Source organism: Heteronotia binoei, chromosome 18 (assembly GCF_032191835.1).
Source record: "Heteronotia binoei isolate CCM8104 ecotype False Entrance Well chromosome 18, APGP_CSIRO_Hbin_v1, whole genome shotgun sequence".
Lineage (NCBI taxonomy): Eukaryota > Metazoa > Chordata > Lepidosauria > Squamata > Gekkonidae > Heteronotia > Heteronotia binoei.
Genome location: NC_083240.1, coordinates 3,287,172 through 3,309,579, shown reverse-complemented (window position 1 = coordinate 3,309,579; position 22,408 = coordinate 3,287,172). Strand labels below are relative to the sequence as shown.

At 49.3% G+C, this 22,408-nt stretch overlaps 1 protein-coding gene across 2 annotated transcripts in view; it reads right to left on the bottom strand.

The window, feature by feature from the left end:
- The window catches only part of MTHFR (methylenetetrahydrofolate reductase), a 45,302-nt gene extending 23,209 nt beyond the window's left edge, over nt 1–22,093 (bottom strand). Inside the window, exons 1-5 of one of the 2 annotated variants that reach the window (XM_060259226.1) lie at nt 22,067–22,093; nt 8,785–9,057; nt 5,175–5,413; nt 4,206–4,316; nt 1,469–1,662 (exon numbers count right to left, since the gene is read on the bottom strand). In XM_060259226.1, the coding sequence (XP_060115209.1) occupies nt 1,469–1,662; nt 4,206–4,316; nt 5,175–5,413; nt 8,785–9,047 (807 nt within the window). In that variant the 5' untranslated portion in view covers nt 9,048–9,057; nt 22,067–22,093. Of the gene's footprint in view, nt 1–1,468; nt 1,663–4,205; nt 4,317–5,174; nt 5,414–8,784; nt 9,058–10,746; nt 10,976–22,066 lie in introns of those variants that run through there. The other variant, XM_060259227.1, reaches the window with a different exon arrangement.
- Nucleotides 22,094–22,408: the final 315 nt, after the last annotated feature.

Genomic DNA, 22,408 nt, shown 5'->3' with positions numbered 1-22,408 from the left:
CAAAAAGGATATTATAGCATTGGAAAAAAGTCCAGAAAAGGGCAACTAGAATGATTAAGGTTTGGAACACTTTCCCTATGAAGAAAGATTAAAACGCTTGGGGCTCTTTAGCTTGGAGAAACGTCGACTGCGGGGTGACATGATAGAGGTTTACAAGATTATGCATGGGATGGAGAAAGTAGAGAAAGAAGTCCTTTTCTCCCTTTCTCACAATACAAGAACTCGTGGGCATTCAATGAAATTGCTGAGCACTCAGGTTAGAACGGATAAAAGGAAGTCCCTCTTCACCCAAAGGGTGATTAACATGTGGAATTCACTGCCACAGGAGGTGGTGGCGGCTACAAGCATAGCCAGCTTTAAGAGGGGATTGGATAAAAATATGAAACAGACGTCCATCAGTGGCTATTAGCCACAGTATGTGTGTGTGTGTGTGTGTGTGTGTGTGTGTTTATATATATACACACACACATAGAGACATATATTGGCCACTGTGTGACACAGAATGTTGGACTGGATGGGCCATTGGCCTGATCCAACATGACTTCTCTTATGTTCTTATGTGACACAGAGTGTTGGACTGGATGGGCCATTGGCCTGATCCAACAGGGCTTCTCTTATGTTTTTATGTGAGTCAGAGTGTTGGACTGGATGGGCCACTGGCCTGATCCAACATGGCTTCTCTTCTGTTCTTATGTTCAATAAAGGGGCATCTCCTTTATTGAACATAAGAATATAACAGCTTTAAGAGGGGGTTAGATAAAAATATGGAGCAGAGATCCATCAGTGGCTATTAGCCACAGTGTGTGTACATATGAACATATGAAGCTGCCTTATACTGAATCAGACCCTCGGTCCATCAAAGTCAGTATTGTCTACTCAGACTGGCAGCGGCTCTCCAGGGTCTCAAGCTAAGGTTTTTCACATCTATTTGCCTGGACCCTTTTAGTTGGAGATGCCAGGGATTGAACCTGGGACCTTCTGCTTACCAAGCAGATGCTCTACCACTGAGCCACCGTCCCTCCCCACACACACATATATTGGCCACTGTGTGACTCAGAGTGTTGGACTGGCTGGGCCACTGGCCTGATCCAACATGGCTGAATCAGACCCTCGATCCATCACACACACACATATATTGGCCACTGTGTGACTCAGAGTGTTGGACTGGCTGGGCCACTGGCCTGATCCAACATGGCTGAATCAGACCCTCGATCCATCAAAGCCAGTCTTGTCTATTCAGACTGGCAGCGGCTCTCCAGGGTCTCAAGCTGAGGTTTTCCACGCCTATTTGCCTGGACCCTTTTTAGTTGGAGATGCCGGAGATTGAACCTGGGACCTTCTGCTAACCAAGCAGATGCTCTACCACTGAGCCACTGTCCCTCCCCAAATAGAGGTGCCCACAGACGATAGAAGTGCCCACTTTGACATCTGCTGGGAAACGTTCTGGCTTCACCCAAAGTGATTTCACCTGGATGGGAAATATTCCCGGCACGATGGGGCAAGCAATGCCAATAGCCTGGCAGTCCTGAAGAAACTTGAGGAATGTTTCCGACCGGAAGAAGAGCTGCGTAATGACGAAGTCAGCTCCTGCTGAGACCTTCTCCTTCAGGTGTTTCAAGTCATCGATGTAGCTGTCTGCCTCCGGGTGGCCCTTGGGATAACCTGTTGCGGTCAACGAGAGCAGGATTAGGGGGTGGGTTTTTCTCTGTGTTGCTTTTCTTTTTGTTTTCTCTCTCTGTCTCAGTCATCTTACAAAGGGAGCTTTTGAAAGCTTACACCCACCAAATCTTGTTGGCTTCTAAGAAGATTAAGATTGCAGATTTATACCCCGCTCTTCTCTCTGAATTAAGAGCCTCAGAGTGGCTCCCAATCTCCTATATCTTCCTCCCCCACAACAGACACCCTGTGAGGTAAGTAGGGCTGAGAGGGCTCTCACAGCAGCTGCCCTTTTGAGGACAGCTCCTGAGAGAGCTCTGGCTGACCGAAGGCCATTCCAGCAGCTGCAAGTGGAGGAGTGGGGAATCAAACCCGGTTCTCCCAGATAAGAGTCTGCACACTTCGCTAAACTGGCTCACTAAGGTGCTACTGGACTTGAATCTAAAAGCTGCAAAATATCTGTCCTTTGCAGAATACCAAGATATTTAATTTTCTCCACAATGACAATCATATATCCTTACAACCTGTATCTGTCCCTTACAGGAACACTCTAGTACAGGATTTTGTGGGTTCCCCTCCTTTGATGACACAAGGAAGGACATTCCTGCCTCCACCAGACAGCCAGTTTGGTGTAGTGGTTAAGTGAGCAGACTCTTATCTGGGAGAAGCGGGTTTGATTCCCCACTCCTCCCCTTGCAGCTGCTGGAATGGCCTCAGGTCAGCCACAGCTTTTGTAGGAGTTGTCCTTGAAAGGGCAGCTGCTCTAAGAGCTCTCTCAGCCCCACCTACCTCACAGGGTGTCTGCTGTGGAGGGGAAGGTAGAGGAGAGTGTGACCGCTCTGATGAGAGTATAGGGCAGATATAAATCCAAGATCATCTTCTTCTTTTTCACCTCTTGCTTCACTATCAACTTATGCCTGCAAGCAAGACCGAAACTGACCGACAATTATTTCTGGTCCCCAACACCCCTACTCTGAGCTTTCTGGCTGGGCAGCGTCCAGGCAGGGATATGAATTTATGCTCGTCTTTAGGGATATTTAGAAGCAGTGAGAGAGATGTCTTTGAAGCTCAGAAAGAAATGGGACCATAAGATAGGCTCCCTCCAGGACAGACTCTTTCTAACATACAAAAGAAACCCACACTCTGCTCTGGTTGCAGACTGAATTTGGTTAAAATGCTCGGGGCTCTTTAGCTTGGGGAAACGTCGACTGCGGGGTGACGTGATAAGAGGTTTACAAGATTATGCATGGGATGGAGAAAGTAGAGAAAGAAGTCCTTTTCTCTCTTTCTCACAATACAAGAACTCATGGACATTCGATGAAATTGCTGAGCAGTCAGGTTAAAACGGATAAAAGGAAGTCCTTCTTCACCCAAAGGATGATTAACACATGGAATTCACTGCCACAGGAGGTGGTGGTGGCTACAAGCACAGACAGCTTCAAGAGGGGATTGGATCAACATATGGAGCAGACGTCCATCAGTGGCTGTTAGCCACAGTGTATGTGTATATATATACATATGTGTGTGTGTGTGTATACACGCACACACATATATTGGCCACTGTGTGCCACAGAGTGTTGGACTGGATGGGCCACTGGCCTGATCCAACATGGCTTCTCTTATGTTCTTCTGTGACGCAGAGTGTTGGACTGGATGGGCCATTGGCCTGATCCAACATGGCTTCTCTTATGTTCTTCTGTGACACAGAGTGTTGGACTGGATGGGCCACTGGCCTGATCCAACATGGCTTCTCTTATGTTCTTCTGTGACGCAGAGTGTTGGACTGGATGGGCCATTGGCCTGATCCAACATGGCTTCTCTTATGTTCTTCTGTGACGCAGAGTGTTGGACTGGATGGGCCACTGGCCTGATCCAACATGGCGTCTCTTATGTTCTTATGTGACACAGAGTGTTGGACTAGATGCGTCACTGGCCTGATCTAACAGGGCTTCTCTCATGTTCTTATGTGACACGGAGTGTTGGACTGGATGGGCCACTGGCCTGATCCAACATGGCTTCTCTTATGTTCTTCTGTGACACAGAGTGTTGGACTGGATGGGCCACTGGCCTGATCCAACATGGCTTCTCTCATGTTCTTATGTGACATAGAGTGTTGGACTGGAGTGGCCATTGGCCTGATCCAACATGACTTCTCTTCTGTTCTTATGTGACACAGAGTGTTGGACTGGATGGGCCATTGGCCTGATCCAACATGGCTTCTCTTATGTTCTTATGTGACACAGAGTGTTGGACTGGATGGGCCATTGTTCCTGGTCCAACATGGCTTCTCTGATGTTCTTATGTGACACAGGGTGTTGGACTGGATGGGCCATTGGCCTCATCCAGCATGGCTTCTCTTATGTTCTTATGTGACACAGAGTGTTGGACTGGATGGGCCACTGGCCTGATCCAACAGGGCTTCTCTTATGTTCTTATGTTCTTAGTACTGGGTTTACACTGCTACAGGGTCCATATCTGTGGAGCCTGAGAGCAAAACCAAAAGCAATGATTGAAGTTTTGCAGCACACAGAAAAGCTCAGCTTCCTTACCCGCCACGCAGATATCAAAATAATCTTCGAATTCAGAACGGATGTGCTTCACCAGATCTGCGGCGTAGTTGAAGCCATCCACTTCCTCTTGCCACTCTTCACCAATCGGATCTGAGCAAGCAGAGTTGGAGAGAGAGAGAGAGTGAGTCTGCACCTGCCTCCATTAAGCAAACCCATTACTCCACACAGCCCGTCCTCCCACTGTAAGGTCGCCTCCACACTTAAGAGGAGAAGGACGGAGCGTAACAGCAAGGTTTCAATTACTCTCAGTGTTCCACAATTAAGGAAACATCTGCCCATCAACCTCCAATTTTGACACATTTATTTCCCTCACTATGTTTCCCCCTGGAATGAAACCCAAACAAATGGTGACCACATAAACGAAGCTTGTTCTTCCTGTTTGGTCCTCGAATCTGAAACATCCTCAGTATGCTGCGTGCTAAGTTGCTGCTCATCCACTACCTATATGTATGGAATGCTAATTTCCACTTCAATGTATCTGAAGAAGTGTGCATAAACATGAAAGCTTATACCTTGAAAAAAACTTCATTGGTCTTAAAGGTGCCCCTGGATTCCGGCTTTGTTCTACAGTTCTCTAAAGTGAAGGTTTCATGCATGCTCTCTGGTTTTTTCCACCCAGGAAGCAAATCCTGCATGATGGAAGGCAGGAAGCCAAGCCTCTGGAGAATAAGAGCTCGCGTGGTGCAGTGGACAGAGTGGCAGACTGTGCAACCTGGGATGAAAATCCCACTCCTACCACGGAAGCTTGCTGGGTGACCTGGGGTCAGGGCTGGCCCTGCCACAAGGCAAACTAGATAACTGCCTCGGGCGCTAGCTTTCTGGGGTGCCAAATTGGGCACCCCCATGTGACTTGGTGACATTGTCAAGGCAGGGCAGAATGCCAGAAGTTAGCCTTCCCTAGGGTGTCAGGTAGTCTAAGGCCAGCCCTTCTTGGGGTCTGTCACTCACCTCCACGCAACGCCATGATGTTCTTCATCCCCAACCGCTTGGCTTTCTGCAGGTGTGCGGTGATCGTCTCCTTGGTCTGGTTGCAACAGGTCATGTGCAACACCGTCTCCAGGCCGCAGTAGTTGAGTGCCGTGCTGGCCATCATCATCGAAGAGGTCTCCTTATCGGAGCCGGGGTCTCCGGCCGGGTGCCAGGTGACGTCGATGAAGAGCGGGCCCCCTGCCCCCATGCGGTCGAACCTGCCCGTTGGTGACCCAAGCAAAAGTGACTGGATTGTTTAACTTTAGACAGCCATTTGTGCAGTTTAACGAAATTAGCTCAACTGTCCGGTCAAACGTTTTTAAAGTATTTTTAAAAAACAAACAAAAAAGATGCTTCATCATACGCTGGTTTGATAGTAGTGAACATATGAACATATAAAGCTGCCTTATACTGAATCAGACCCTTGGTCCATCAAAGTCAGTATTGTCTTCTCAGACTGGCAGCGGCTCTCCAGGGTCTCAAGCTGAGGTTTTTCACACCGATTTGCCTGGACCCTCTTTTGGAGATGCCAGGGATTGAACCTGGGACCTTCTGCTTCCCAAGCAGATGCTCTACCACTGAGCCACCGTCCCTCCCCAAGCAGTGCACATGTTTAAAGAAAATCATCATTTTTAAAAACTCCTAACTGGGTGGGAGGGAGTACGTAAGGCCTCTATAAACATGAACTATTCAGCATTCTTGTTGGTTTTTCTCCTGGAATGCCAGCCTCAGCCTAGAGGTTCAGAACTTAACAAAAGAAAAAAAACAGCAAAGGAAAGAAAATTGAAAGGAAGCCAAGTGAGTACAAAGATTAATCAATGAAAGCCAGTTTTTATAGTATGCACTGAGAGAAGAGCAGGTCACCCCTTCCTGTCTAGAGAGGTCCGCAGTTACAAGAGGAGAAGTTCTGCTCTGTGCTCAATTTCCCACCAGTTCCCCCAAGTGCTGCAAGGTTTGTTGAAGAGTGGTCCTCATTCTTGCCCCCTACTAACAAATGACAGCAAAATGAAATGGGGGAGAAGGGGGAAACCACCTTGTGCAGAGCACCGCTGCTCTTGGCTCCGCTGAGAGCCTGAAAACATTTTGACTGCAGCCAAGTAAGGAGCATTCAGCTCAGCTGACCCCTGACAATAAATCAGCATCCTGCCCAACTCAAAAGAACACAAAGCAAACTCGAGAAGCAAAGAATTGTTTGCAGTCTGAATTCAGCAACAACCCACGTGACAAAGAGCACAATTTCCTCCCTTGTTCTTCACTGTGGTTTTTCTCTTTTGTGCTTATTTTAAAGCTTTGGTTTTAAATTGCTTCAACTGTGTATTTGCGGGGGAGGGGGCTGTTATTGGCCTTTAAGGTGAGATTTTAGTTGGGATTCCTGCCTTCCATACAGCCAGTTTGGTGTAGTGGTTAAGTGTGCAAACTCTTATCTGGGAGAATCAGGTTTGATTCCCCACTCCTCCCCTTGCAGCTGCTGGAATGGCTTTGGGGCAGCCATTGTGGTTAAGTGCACGGACTCTTATCTGGGAGAACCAAGTTTGATTCCCCACTCCTCCCCTTGCAGCTGCTGGAATGGCCTTGGGTCAGCCATAGTGATTAAGTGCATGGACTCTTATCTGGGAGAACCGGGTTTGATTCGGCACTCCTCCACTTGCAGCTGCTGGAATGGCCTTGGGTCAGCCAAAGTGATTAAGTGCACAGACTCTTATCTGGGAGAACCGGGTTTGATTCCCCACTCCTCCACCTGCACCTGCTGGAATGGCCTTGGGGCAGCCATAGTGGTTAAGTGAGCGGACTCTTATCTGGGAGAACTGGGTTTGATTCCCCACTCCTCCACTTGCAGCTGCTAGAATGGCCTTGGGTCAGCCATAGCTCTGGCAAAGGTTGTCCTTGGAAGGGCAGCTTCTGTGAGAGCCCTCTCAGCCCCACCCATCTCACAGGGTGTCTGTTGTGGGGGAGGAAGATAAAGGAGATTGTGAGCCGCTCTGAGTCTCTGATTCAGAGAGAAGGGCGGGGTACAACTCTGCAATTCTTCTTCTTTTATTGATTAGCTGTCCTGGTAGCTCTATGGGGGCAGAAAGAGGGAGTAAACATCTTGATTAATAAATAAAGATGTGAAATGACAATGACCCCAAGAGGGTTGTGTTGAATTATTCTCTGTAAGTGCCAAAATGCCTCTGAGCTGGTTAGCCCAGGCCAGCCTGATCTCATCAGATCTTGGAAGCTAAGCAGGGTCAATCCTGGTTAGTACTTGGATGGGAGACCACCAAAGGAGTCCAAGGTCATTGCGCAGAGAGAGGCAATGGCCAGCCACCTCTGAATGTCGCTTGCCTTGAAAACTCTAGCCCAGGGGTGTTGAACTCATTTTTTATGATGGCTGGATCTGACATAAATGAGACCTGCTGTACGACTGAGAGAGCCTGGCAAAGCAAGCTATTCTTCCCCCCCTTCCTCCGCAAGAGAGGAGCCTCAGCCAATGCAGAAAACAGAGGCTATGTGTCGTAAAATGTAATGCCAGGTAAGAGAGATATAAACTTTATAAAGGACACAGACAAACACAATCCAAGATTTTTTTAAACACTTAAAATAAATCACGTTTAAAACATTAGCACTTATTGGTCTTAATAGTGCTTTCTTTGTATCTCTCCCGCGTGGTCCAGGGAACTGGGCAAAGGAAGCTCTGGCTCTTTCCTTCCTTCCCCAGGGGACCAGAAGAAGTCAATAGAAGGAAGAGAGGCTTGGCTCAATAGCTCTGCTGTGCGATTGAGAGAGCCTGCAAGCTATTCTTCCCCCCACTTCCTCCCCAAGAGAGGAGCCTCAGCCAATGCAGAAAACAGAGGCTTTGCTCTGGAACTCCTGTGCAGTTGAGCAAGCCCAGCAAAGCAAGCTGTGATACAGAAGGAAGCAAGAGAGTGGGAGAAGGAAACGCATAACTACCAGTTGCTCGGGGGCCTGATTTGGCCCCTGGGCTGCATGTTTGACACCCCTGCTCTACAGGGTCACCACAAGTCAGCTGCAGTCTCACAGCACCGATGCAGCAAGTCTGACTCACAGCTTGAGAGGAGGCACAACAGAGAGTGGCCTCAGCCTTCATGCCCTGCTTTGCATATTCTTTTGCTGTAGTGTTACCATCCTGCGGGGGACATTTTTCGTGCATGCAACACATGCGCGGCACAGTGACGTTACCCAGAAGTGATGTCATTGTGCCAGTGATGCCATGCACCGGCTGCTCTAGGCATTTCCAGGAAAACTCTATGGTTTTTCTGGACGCTCTAGCAATTTGGGAGGGAAAAACTCCATGGTACCTATCGTGCCATGGAGTTTTCCCTCCCAAATTGCTAGAGCGTCCAGAAAAACCATAGAGCTTTTCCGGAAACGCCTAGAGCGGTCGGCATCACATTGATGTCACTTCTGGGTGACATCATCACACCGGTGATGTCAGGGGAGGTTCACCCCGCTGGCCCAATGTGGGCTGGCGGGTTGGGAACCTCCAGGGCAGGAGAACCTCCGTCCGGCCCAGGGGCTTGGTAGCCCTATTTTGCTTTCTGCAGCTTCAGCGTCCTCTATTCAACACCTCCCCTTTCCCACCCCTCACCTGGAGATGAGGTTGACGGCCCCGTTGGATGTCCGTGGGGGGAAGAACTCCAGCGAGAACCATTTGTCCCCCGAGTCCTGCCTCCGGCGCATCTTTTCGCTCAGGCGGTCGTGTCGCTCGGCATCGAGGACAGGGGTGGAGCACCGCGAGCTGTCCCTGGAGCTCTCCCCGCCACTGCTGCTCCCGTCGGACCTGAGGCTGGCCACCCCATTGCTGCTGCCGCTGACAATCCCATTGCTGCCGCTGCAGGATTCGTTGACCATGGTGAGGGACCTGGAAGCAGAGGAAAGAGGGAAGTAAGCTGAAGGGGTTCCCCTCTCTGGTTCTTTTTGGAAGGAGGGGTTACAAATATTCCCCTCTTAAGTGAACCACTGTGATTTGAACCAGGCTGTGTAGTACTAACTGTGCCCTATCTCATCTCTTGCACTTTGGGCCATACGGTGGTTCTCTCTGCTCTTTTGTTTGTTTATGAGCTGCAGCTTCCTGATAAAATTCAGCCCTGCACAGAACAGCAGCAGTGAGCCGCTAGCCAGCCTAGATCCAGAGGAGTTAGCTGTGTCAGTCTGTTCCTGCAAAATAGTAAAAAGTTCAGTAGCACCTTTAAGACTAACACATTTTATTGTAGCATGAGCTTTTGAGAAACAGCTCTCTTTGCCAGATGCATCGGATGAAGAGAGCTGTGTTTCGCAAAAGCTGATGCTACAATAAAACGTGTTAATCTTAAAGGTGCTACTAAACTCTTTGCTCTTATCCAGCCCAAGAATAGTGGCTTTGAAACCTAGGAAGTTGGCAGCCTGGGAGTCTTTAGTGTCAGCTGCAGTGATGACGAAAAGCTCTCTCTCTCCTGTTTATTGTTAATCCTTCTCCACACCCCTCTGAAAAAGGGCAATTTTTTTCCTCTCAGATCAGAGAACAGAATTTTACCTAAAGCTACTCCGAGAGAATTTATTGGAAACCACGTTCAAGACCAAGGCTATGAGAACCTGCTCCCAAGGAAAGGAGGTTAATTGCCGTAAATGTCCTAAGGATGGCCAGCAAACAAGAAAAGGAGGCCACATCCAAGACAGCAAGGGAGAGGAGGTGCAGCTGTTCTTTAGAAAGTGATTCCTGATGCCTCACCAGTGAGATTTCAGCCACAGATGCAAACAGCGACTCCTTCTAGAGCCTCTCCTCTACACGCACACTTACTTCCATCTAGGGTTGCCAAGTCCAATTCAAGAAATATCTGGGGACTTTGGGGGGGGGGTGGAGCCAGGAGCCAGGTCGTGACAAGCACAATTGAACTCCTTTTAAATGCCTTCCCTCTATTGGAAATAATGAAGGGTAGGGGCACCTTCTTTGGGGGCTCATATACTTGGACCCCCTGCTCCAATCTCTTTGAAACTTGGAGGATGTTTTGGAGAGAGGCATTGAATGCTATGCTGAAAATCCGTTTCCTCTACCTCAAACAACAGGCCTCCCCAGAGCCCCAGATACCTGTGGATCAATTCTCCACTATACCTTATGGGAACTGATCTCCATAACGAATAATGGAGTGCCCAGCAGACATTTCCTTCCCCCTCCCGCTTTCTGATGACCCTAAAGCAGGGGGAGGGCCTCCAAACTGGGGGATCCCCTGCCCTCACCTGGGGATCGGCAACCCAACTTCCATCTTCCCATGCGAATTCTGCCACAGCAGTAGACAAGGGAAGGATATTTCCCCCCACCCGCTCCGTTCTCCTGCCTGCTCACATGGCTGACGGGATCCGTCAGACAGCCGGCAGCGTGCTCTGCACAGCTGGCTCCCTTCTGGGAAAGCACAGCTGTCCCAAGGGAAAGTGGGGTGGGGGGGACTGCCTGCTGTTTTCCAGCGTTGCCTGTCAAATTTTCCAGCCTGCCCAGCAGAGGCGAACAAGGAGCAGGTTCTTTCCAAAACGGGAAGATGGAAAGGGGCAGAGAAAGAACAAAGCAGCTGTCACTTGCCTGGCATGGTGGTTCTTTTTAGACAGCATCCACTGGAGCCTGGCGTTCTGCTCGCTGGACTTTCTAGCGCCCTCCAGTTTATTTATTCCCGTTGCCCACGTGTGTCTCCAGTGAGGCTCAGCCTCACCTGACCTCGTGAGGCTTTGACTGAGCTGGCTACCTCTGCTCTCCCTCATTCGCTCTCCAAGATGGACCCTGTCCAGCAGCCGCTGCCTTCCCAAGCAAAAGCAAACAGCTGCCGGCTCCCACTCAAGTCTGTGCGCACAAAGCCGGCCCTCTAGGTGCACACACACCGAGGCAGGTCTCCGCCAATCAGAGGCCAGTCCTTACCTGCAGAATACCCTGCCTGGCTTGCCAATCAGACGCTGGCCCTGGCGTCCCCTCCAATCAAAGGCAAGACTGGATCTCTGTCCACCAATGGCTGGCATCCTTCCCTGTGCAAAACCCAGCCCCAGGGTACTCCCTGCCTGGCTCGCTTAGCAGACACAAAAGCTGCAATTGACTGGCTCTGCTGCAAGCCCCAGCAGCTTACAAGGGTTGATTTGTTCAGGTTATTCTCTGGTGTCTTTTCCTGCCTGCTTATAAACCAAAAGAAAAAGTTGCAAAAATATCTTGTTCTTATTCTCTTCCTGCACAATACTGTCCTATATATATGACAGCATATATATGTCATCTGCAAAAGAGGAGATGGCTGGACAGCGTTACTGATGTAACTAACACAAATCTGAGCAGACTTCGGAGGATGGTGGAAGACAGGAGGGCCTGGCGTGACGGTTCAGGGGGTGGCAGAGTCAGACTCAACTGTGCGACTGAACAACAACACAACTAGAGTCCCTTGGACTGCAAGAAGATCAAATCAGTCAGTCCTCAGGGAAATCAACCCAGACTGTTCCCTGGAAGGTCAGATGCTGAAGCTGAAGCTCAAATACTTTGGCCACCAATGAGAAGGGAGCACTCGCTGGAGAAGACCCTGATGCTGGGAAAGGCAGAAGGCAAAAGAAGAAGGGGATGGCAAAAGATGAGATGGCTGGACAGCGTTACTAATGTTACAAACATGAATTTGAGCACACTTCGGAGGATGGTGGAAGACAGGAGGGCCTGGCATGACTTTGTCCAGGGGGTCGCAAAGAGTTGGACTCAACTGGGCGACTGAACAACAACACAACTAGAGTCCCTTGGACTGCAAGAAGATCAAATCAGTCAGTCCTCAGGGAAATGAACCCTGACTGTTTCCTGGAAGGTTAGATGCTGAAGCTGAAGCTCAAAGACTTTGGCCACCAAATGAGAAGGGAGCACTCCCTGGAGAAGACCCTGATGCTGGGAAAGACAGAAGGCAAAAGAAGAAGCGGATGGCAGAAGATGAGATGGCTGGACAGCATTACTTATGTAACAAACATGAATTTGAGCAGACTTCGGAGGATGGTGGAAGACAGGAGGGCCTGGCGTGACGGTTCAGGGGGTCGCAAAGAGTCGGACTCGACTGTGCGGCTGAACAACAACAAAATGTCTTCTGGCCACAGATTCAGATCCCCCCCACTTTGTCGGATGCTTTTTTGTTTTGCTTCTCTGTCCCAGAAGAGCATCTGTTTCATAAAAGGCGGTCCCCTGTGCAAGCACCGAGTTGTTACCGACCCCTGGGGTGATGTCACATCACATTTTCTTGGCAGACTTTTTACGGGGTGCTCCTTTTACCCACCTCGGAAGGATGGAAGGCTGAGCCAACCTCAAGCTGGCTACCTGAACCCAGCTTCTGCCAGGATCGAACTCAGGTCATGAGCAGAGCTTAGGACTGCAGTACTGCAGCGCTTACCACTCTGTGTCATGGTCCAAAACAGACGGAAACATAGCCTACATTCCTAGCAAGTGCAATTAATTGCTCTGAAGTCTTGGGGGAATCTCTACCATGCCTAAGGTCAGCGAAGGTCTCCTGCTATTCCAGCTGATCTCCAGGTAACCGAGATCAGTTCCCCTGGAGAAATGGCTGCGCTGGAGGGTGGACTCTACGGCATGGTAACCTGCTGAGGTCCCTCACATTGCACCTTGCTGAGCTCCCTCCCCTGCTCAAACCCCACCCTTCCCAGACTCCACCCCCAAAATCTCCAGGTATTTCCCAACTACAAGAGCTGCCAGCCCTAAATCCACGCTAAATCCTAACCCACCCACCCCCCAATCTCCTATAGAAAGCAAAACCTTGCTCACGATTTTTGCGATATTTGGTTGTTCTTAATAAAACAATATTTACATGACTGTTTGGGGTCCTTTTTCTATGAGCTACTAAAGCAGCAGAAGAAAAGACCGCTCCGTTCTGTCACCTACGCTAACCTCCGACAACTGGAGTCTGTTCCTGCTGGCGCTTTGGCATTGGCTCAAGACCAGCGCTCTCTCCACTTGGCAGGAGTTTCACTGGGCGAATGGAGGAAGGAATTTAGAATAATTACAACTGAAGCAGAAATCCAGCCATGACCCTGGGACTTTTACAAGCTGCCTCTGTTATAGCAGAAAGAGGAGAAAAACCATTGCAGATCTCAGAATAGGAGCCGATTCTGCAGGAAAAAGCTCTGATCAAAAGTGGTGCCTTGCTCCATTCGCTTTGCTGTTTAATCGGGCTTCAAACTACAGCCAGACAAAAGCCTCTGGGAAGCTGTGTAGGTTAACCAGCTCTGGGCTGAAAAATACTTGGATATTTGGGAAGGTGGAGGGACCTCAGCAAGGCACAGTGCCATAAAGCCCACCCTCCAAAGAAGCCGTGTTTTCCAGGGGAATTGAGCTCTGTAGTCAGGAGATCAGTGCATAGTGGGAGATCTCCAGGCCCCACCTGGAGGCTGGCAAGCAAAGCATGAAGGTCCTTCCTTTCCCTCTGTCCACAGATTCAAAGGCATCCTGCTTCTGAACATAGAGGCTCTGCTCTATTTAGGTTGTCCAAGCTCTTGTCAGACCTATTCTTTTTAAAGAATGGAAACAGAATGATACAGATGATCCACAGTATGAACATATGAAGCTGCCTTCTACTGAATCAGACCTTTGGTCCATCAAAGTCAGTCTTGTCTTCTCAGACTGGCAGCGGCTCTCCAGAGTCTCAAGCTGAGGTCTTTCACACCTATTCGCCTGGACCCTTTTTTGGAGATGCCAGGGATTGAACCTGGGACCTTCTGCTTCCCAAGCAGATGCTCTACCACTGAGCCACCGTCCCTCCCCTAAAGTATTTTCCACACTCCGTCCCCATTTCACAACAGGCAAAACATGTCCCTGTTTCATGCTGGTGTATTTTCTTCATATGGGGCTGTGAACAGTGGGAGAATGGAAGACTACTGATGCAAACTTAAGCCGAATTACACCCTTCTAAACCTACTGGCTTCAGGGGACTTGGAAGGGTGTAGCTGCACTTTGGATTATGCTGAAAGGGTAGGAGGGGAGACGAAAGACAAGAACAGCTGCTTTAAAGATTTTTTCCAAAATTCCTGGGGGAATCTAGAGATCTCCTTATATGTTTATGTTTGCAACTGCAGCCTTATCCTATAGTACTGAATTTCTTATAAGAACTAGAAACCCTGTAAAAAACTTTCTCTCTCCACCCAGCTCTGGAATCCATTCCTCCTGTAAGCTAACTCAGTCTTCTGGGAGTTTTGCCAAAGTTCCGTCTGCCATTCAGTGGCCAGAGGAGAGAGAGATCGATGCAACTGAGATATGTGTGTATTAATAATACTGTTATTTTATTTTATTTTATTTTTATTTGCAGCCTGTCTCACTGTGACTCAAGTTGGATTACACAGAGGGAGTCAACACCATCAATGGGATGGGACATCCAATAAAGAATGCAAAAGCATTTGGGTTGCAGGAATCCGCAAGCAACCTAGAAATCTAAGGCAGAACTGAAGCAAAATGTATTTACATGACATATTAAAATGATTTTTAAAATTACATAGTAGGAGCCAATTTACAGCAACAGTTAGTACAAACTACACCAGTAATGCCCTATCTCTTTACCCAAGTGTCTGTTTCAGATGAAGGCTATTAACAGGCAAAAATAAATAGCATTTTCCCACGGTCTTCCTCTCTCGTTAATGTCAACACAGACTCTGTATCTGTTGGAGCCAACCCAGCTTCCAAAAGAAGGCTTGCCATAAGGTGTGTTTGCAGCCTCTGAGCTTAATTCCCAGGCAGAAATGTATGGTAGAAAACAGTCTCAAGCTATGTAGGGGTTTTACAGATCAAAACCAGCAGAATGAATGAATGAATGAATGAATGAATGAATGAATGAATGAATGAATGAAAAATCAGTAGCTAGCGTAATTGCTGAAGTACTGGGGTCACATGGTCCCAGTAGCTGGCCTCAAACAGCAGTCTAGCCAGAGCACTCTGCTCTAGCTATAGCTTCCAAACACTCTTCCAGGGTAGCCCCAAGTAGAGCGCATTGCGGTAGTCCGGTCTAGACATAACTAAGGCATGGATGACTGTGGCTAGATTCTGGCTGAACCAGAACTGAACTGAACTAAAGCTGGGCAAAACCACTCTGGACCGCCACAGTCACCTGGTTTTCTAAGGTGACTGTTGTGTCAAGCACCACTCTAAATCTGCAAACTTGGGTTTTCCAGGGCAGCATCACCCTATTCATTATTCAGCCCACAGCTATTCCTTTCTTGGTTTCTCAGCGGAAGAAACTGCCTGTCAATCTTGTTTAGAAATAAGCCAATCCGTATAATGGAGCTAACACCGTGCCCTTTCCAAGGTGCTGATTTCCTGTGCACGGTACTTGAGGTGAGAAGCTCAGTTGCACTCCGGTTTCTCTACCCTTCAAGCTTGTCTGCCTGGACTTGCTTGCCATGCCTGTGCAGATATTGCCCTGTAGGCAATAAAATGAGTCTTTCCTTGTTCCTTTTATTTCCCAGGTGCAATTCCTCCACCCATCCTATCCCTGCCTGCATTGCCTCGAACACGGGGCACAAACACTTAACACTTTTCTAACCTGCCCTCTTCTCAGATAATAATAATAATAATAAATAATAAAATTTTATTTATATCCCGCCCTCCCCACCGAGGCGGGCTCAGGGCGGCTAACAACATTTCATAAAAATTATACAGAGTTTAAAATCACATTCGCTTTAAAACATTCCAATTAATCGAGTATTATACAAGTTTCCAGGTGCTAATTCCATTTATAAATGATAATAGCGGAAGTCACCCAACAGCGGTCTCTCAGCCGGCAAAGGCCATCCTGAAAAGGGTGGTCTTGCAGGCCCTGCGGAACTGGTCAAGGCATCGCAGGGCTCGCACTTCTTCCGGGAGCTGGTTCCATAATTGTGGAGCTGCGACGGAGAAGGCCCGTGTACGGGTGTTTTGGAGTTTGGCCTCCTTTGGTCCAGGGATAGTCAGCTGATTCTTCCCTGCTGACCTCAGTGCTCTCTGGGGTTCGTATGGGGAGAGACGGTCCCTCAGGTAGGCAGGTCCTCGGCCATATAGGGCTTTAAAGGTAATAACCAGCACTTTGTAACGAACCCGGTAGGTAACTGGCAACCAGTGCAGTTCGCGTAGCCCCGGCTGTATGTGCTCCCACTTCGGGAGCCCCAATATCAGCCTAGCCGCCGCGTTCTGCACCAGCTGTAACCTCCGGGTTCGGCACAGAGGCAGCCCCATGTAGAGGGCATTACAGTAATCCAATCTTGAGGTGACCGTTGCATGGATCACTGTTGCTAGGTCCCGGCGCTCCAGGAAGGGGGCCAACTGCTTTGCCCGCTTCAGATGGAAAAACGCAGACTTAGCAGTGGCTGCTATCTGGGCCTCCATTGATAGTGAAGGCTCCAGTAGAACTCCCAGGCTCTTGACCCGGTGCGCCGCTTTCAGAGGCACACCGTCAAAAACTGGGAGAGGTATTTCCCTCCCCGGGGCGCCGCGACCCACACAAAGGACCTCTGTCTTCGTCGGGTTCAGCTTCAGCCCACTCAGCCTAAGCCAAGTTGCCACGGCCTGCAATGCCAGGTCCAAATTCCCTGGAACGCAGTCAGGCCGGACATCCATTAGCAGATAGAGCTGGGTGTCGTCTGCGTATTGGTGACATCCAAGCCCATACCTCCGGGCAATCTGGGCAAGGGGGCGCATATAGATATTAAATAGCATCGGGGAGAGAACTGCTCCCTGCGGCACCCCACAATCAAGTGTGTGCCTCTGCGACAGCTCTCCCCAATTGCCACCCTTTGTCCCCGACCCTCGAGGAAGGAGGAAAGTCATTGTAGGGCTAGCCCCCCAACCCCTATGTCAGCGAGGCAGAGGGTCAGTAGCTGATGGTCGACCGTGTCAAATGCGGCCGACAGATCTAATAGCATCAGCACCGCCATGCCGCCTCGGTCCAGATGCCGCTGGAGGTCATCTACCAAGGCGACCAGCACTGTCTCCGTCCCATGACCTGGGCGAAAGCCGGACTGGCAAGGGTCCAGGATGGAAGCGTCATCCAGAAAACCCTGCAACTGCAACGCCACTGCCCTCTCAATAATTTTACCAAGAAACGGTAAATTAGAGACCGTTCGGTAATTTGCCAATTCGGCCGGGTCTGCTGTACTTTTTTTCAGGAGGGGACGGACCAAAGCCTCTTTCAAGGGTGTTGGAAAGCGCCCCTCAGAGAGGGATCTATTTATGATGTCCCGTAAAGGACATCTAAGCTCCCTTTGGCAAGATTTAATCAGCCAAGAGGGGCAAGGGTCCAAATCACAAGTTGTTCGGCGTGCAGAAGAGAGAATTCTGTCGACTTCCTCCAGGCTGAGCGGGTTGAAGCGACCCAGAGCGAAATCAGAAGACAGGCACGGAGCCTCAAGTTCCTGTACTGTATGCAATGTGATCGGCAGGTCCTGGCAGAGCGACGTGATTTTATCTGCAAAATATTTCGCAAAAGCCTCACAGCCTATCTCTAATTCCCTCACATTTGGTCTGCCTTGAGGCAGTGTAGTAAGACTTCCAATTATTCTAAACAATTGAGCTGGGCGCAAATTTGCTGACACAATCCTGGCCGCAAAGTAAGCTTTCTTCGCAGCCTTGACTGCCATCTCATAAGACCTCATAAACGATCTATGGGATGTTCTCGTCGCTTCGTCACGAGTATGCCGCCACTGCCTCTCTAGTCGTCTGAGCCCTTGTTTCAGCTAGCGTAACTCTGAGGTGTACCATGGCGCCAGCCTCACACGAGGGCGTAGAGGACGTCAAGGTGCGATCTCGTTGATTGTCTTGGACAGCTGGCTTTGCCAGGCCTCCACCAGGTCATCAAGGGAATCGCCAGGGGGGCGGGGATCCCACAGGGCCATTTGGAACCGTTCCGGGTCCATTAGGCTTCGCAGGCGAGCCAAAATAGGCTCTCCACCCATACAGGGTTGGGGCGGCATCTCCATACGGGCCTTGAGGGTTAGGTGATCTGACCATGGTACCGCTTCTACCGCGATATCGTTCACCAGAATCCCAGACGCAAAGATCAAGTCTAACGTGTGCCCAGCCTGATGCGTGGGTGTCGTGACAAATTGAGAGAGTCCCAGAGTCGCCATGGACGACACCAGATCCATCGCCTGATTGGAGGCCGCGTCATCAGCATGGACGCTGAAATCACCCAGGACCATAAGCCCTGGGTACTCTAACACCCAGCCTGCCACCGCCTCCATCAGGGATGGTAAGGCGCTGGCTGATGCGTTAGGCGGACGGTACACCAGCCAGATCGCCAATCCCTCTCCGACATCCCACGCTAGGCCAGCACATTCAATACCCTCGATCGTTGGGGCCGGGAGAGCCCGGAAGGAGTAACCCTCCCGTATGAATAACGCCACCCCTCCCCCCCGCCCGCTAGTCCGTAAGCTCTGCTCACAACCTGAGTTCGATCCTCGGTGGAAGCTGGGTTTTCAGGTAGCCATCTCGAGGTTGACTCAGCCTTCCATCCTTCCGAGGTCAGTCAAATGAGTCCCCAACTTGCTGGGGGGAAAGTGTAGATGACTGGGGAAGGCAATGGCAAACCACCCCGTAAAAAGTCTGCCATGAAAACGTTGTGAAAGCAACGTCACCCCAGAGTCGGAAACGACTGGCACTTGCGCAGGGGACCTTTCCTTTCCTGCCTCCTGGGGCAGCCATTTTTGGCACCTGTTTTGTGTGTGCACAAAAAAGAAGCATCTAACTCCTCACCCCAGTTCCTATATGCAAGGCCCCTCTTCAATAGCAGAAGAGCCTTTTAAACTGAAACGAGAGGAGGGGAATAGAATTCCCTCTGTAGCAGTATTTTTTCTGTATGTATCGCATTAAGGAAGAAGAAGATATTTGATTTATATCCCGCCCTCCACTCCGAAGAGTCTCAGAGAGGCTCACAATCTCCTTTACCTTCCTCCCCCACAACAGGCACCCTGTGAGGTGGGTGGGGCTGGAGAGGGCTCTCACAGCAACTGCCCTTTTAAGGACAACCTCTGCCAGAGCTCTGGCTGACCCAAGGTCATTCCAGCAGCTGCGTGTGGAGGAGTGGGGAATCAAACCCGGTTCTCCCAGATAAGAGTCCACACACTTAAACCATTACACCAAACTGACTCACACCATAGAATGAAGATTTGTGGAGAGCCTCCCTTTTAGTTGCATTCTTTATTTGATCACATCTCCTTTCCGCCTGCATCTAAAGTGGAAGATTTATTAGTCTTTTTATGCATTATACTATCTGCCAGACGGGAAGTTCTGCTCCCTGCCCCACAGAGAATCTTAACATTTGATTTATCTCCTCCACACTGCGAGAGAGAAGTCTCCCACACTAAGAGAGAACCCCCATAAGGATCCCGGTTCGTTCACCCCAAAGGTAGTAAGGGAGAGGCTAGACACACACACCATGGGGCCATCCCAAATAGCCTCCCTTCTCTCTGCCCTTCTTCCAGTCTGCCATATAAGGTGTGAAATCGTTTTGGAAAAGGAGAAGGCATATTTTTAGCATTGCACGGGTGACTATGGAGGAGAGAATCGCAGGGTGCAGAATCTTTTGGGGATTGTGAAAGAGGATTATTCATCTGGAGAAAGGTTCACAGTGGAGGGAAACTTGGGGTTTAAATTTAATTTAAAGGGGAGCGGCATTATGACAGGGGATTGAGTCTAGTACCACCTATAAGACCAACAAAGTTTAATTCTGGGTATAATTTCCTCATGTGCATGCATGCTTCTTCAGCGGAACAATGCAGAGAAAATAGCAAGTGCGTGGTGTGCTATTATGTAGTTTATAAGCCTTGCCAATTTGTTATTTAGCAGCGACGTCAAGAGAGCAATATTTGCAAATGGGAGAAATAAGAGAATTTTTGAAGGAAATGAACATAAAGGTAAGAATTAGATATGTCTTTTGCAAATCATTATGTAATTTTGTTATAAAACATCATTTAAAAGTTAGCACCTATGAGCTGCCAGTTCTCCTCTGCCTTTCGCTTTGGCATGCCGCCTCTCAGTCATTAATTCAAACCACAACCTGCCTCCAGAGCACTTTCAAAGAAAGGCAGACACAGATTAATGGAAGAGAGTAACAACATAAAGAAAAAAGGTAGGAGCTGCATAAAGAGGCCGCCTGACCTGGATTGCCCGGGCTTGTCCAATCTTGTCACGTCTCAGAAGCTAAGCGGGGTCAGCCCTGGTTAGTATACGGAGGGGAGACCACCGAAGAAGCCCAGGGTTGCTATGCACAGAGGCAGGCAATGGCAAATCACCACCTCTGCCCTGACCTGCACAACCCACACTAACCTCACCAGGTCTCAGAAGCTAAGTAGGGTCAGCTCTGGTTAGTATTTGGATGGGAGACCACTAAGGAAGAAGAAGACTGCAGATTTATACCCCGCCCTTCTCTCTGAATCAGGGACTCAGAGCGGCTTACAATCTCCTCTATCTTCTCCCCCCACAACAGACACCCTGTGAGGTGGGTGGGGCTGAGAGAACTCTCCCAGAAGCTGCCCTTTCAAGGACAACTCCTGCGAGAGCTATGGCTGCCCCAAGGCCATTCCAGCAGCTGCAAGTGGAGGAGTGAGGAATCAAACCCGGGTCTCCCAGGTAAGAATCTGCACACTTAACCACTGCACCAAACAGTCCAGGGCTGCTCTGCAGAGGCCGGCAATGGCAAACCACCTCTCAATGTTGCTTGCCTTGAAATCCCTATGGGGGCCACCATAAATCAGGTGAAACTTGAATGCACTTTCCATCCCCAGTCGGTCAGTCTTGACCTCAACAGGCCATATGTATGTATGTGTGTGCAAATATGTGTGTGTATATGTATGTGTGTGTTTGTATGTGCATATATGTGTGTGTATGTACGTATATGTACAAATGTGTATGTCTCTCTCTCGGCTTGACTTCACGAACGAAGATTTAAGAAGGGTGCAGTAGTCCACGTCTGCTGCAGGCTCGCTGGTGGCTGACAAGACCAATGCGGGACAGGCAGGTCCGGCCACAGTGGCTGCAGGGAAAAGTCTGATTTAGGGTTGGTCCTGTAGCAGTGCGATTCTTAAATGTGTATGTATGTGTGTGTATGTATGTATGTGCATATATGTGTGTGTATTTGTATATGTGTGCATATACGTATATGAATGTGTATGTATGTGTGTATATATGTGTGTATGTGTGTATATGTGTGTGTATGTACGTATATGTATGTGTATGTATGTGTGTATATGTGTATATATATGTGTTTGCATATACGTGTGTGTATGTATATATATGTGTGTGTGTGTGTATGTACATATGTGTATATATGTATATTATGTGTGTATATGTATGTGTATATGTGTGTGTGTGTGCATATGTGTGTATGTACGTATATGTACATATGTGTGTGTATATATGTGAATATATGTGTGTGTGTGTATGTACGTATATGTATGTGTATGTATGTGTGTATATGTGTTTGCATATACATTTGTGTGTGTGTATATAAGTATATATATACATATATATATACATATATATATATATATATATATATATATGTATATAATAATGAAGAACGTATCCTTGTGAGTTGTTATGAATTCATGCATGGCTGTCAGTGCGGGCCAGTCTATTGAGGGGGGGCGGGTAGCATCACATTGGGCGGGGGGGGTAATTATGGCAGGTTTGTGTGGAGACAAATTCTGGAGCATTTTTAAAATGTGCCTGCTCATTCCTTTTAGTGCCTCGGTGGAAAGTTGCGTGTGTGTCGGGGGGGGGGGGTCTGCTTCCTCTCCGCCTTCTGCCCCCTCCCACGAGGAGGCTCCCCCCTCCCCCAAATGGTCTCCCCTTCCTCTTTCAAAATATTTCTTAAAGATTCCTCCCCCCCTCCCCGTGACCGTGCGCGCGCCCCCTCCTCCCCGCTCACCTCCGCTCGGGCGCTCCGGCCCCGCTCGCCTCCGTCCGGCCGCCAGGCGCCAAGGCGAGGAAAGGAGCGGGCGGGCGCGCGAACCTGCAATTCTCCCCCCCCCACCGCTCGCTCGCCCAGGCTCCGCCCCCGCCCGCCCTCATTGGGAGGCTTTCGCCGGGACGCGTCACGACCTCCACGCCGCATCGCCGTTCCCTCCCGCTTCCAAAATGGAGCAGAAGGCGACGTCGTGCCCAAAAGCAGTTCCCTTCCTTCCGGCGGCCGTGGCGCCGTTGCCTAGATACCTTCAAACAGACCCTCCCGCTATCCCAAGGAACCTGCCCGCTTATGAATGTTATTCAT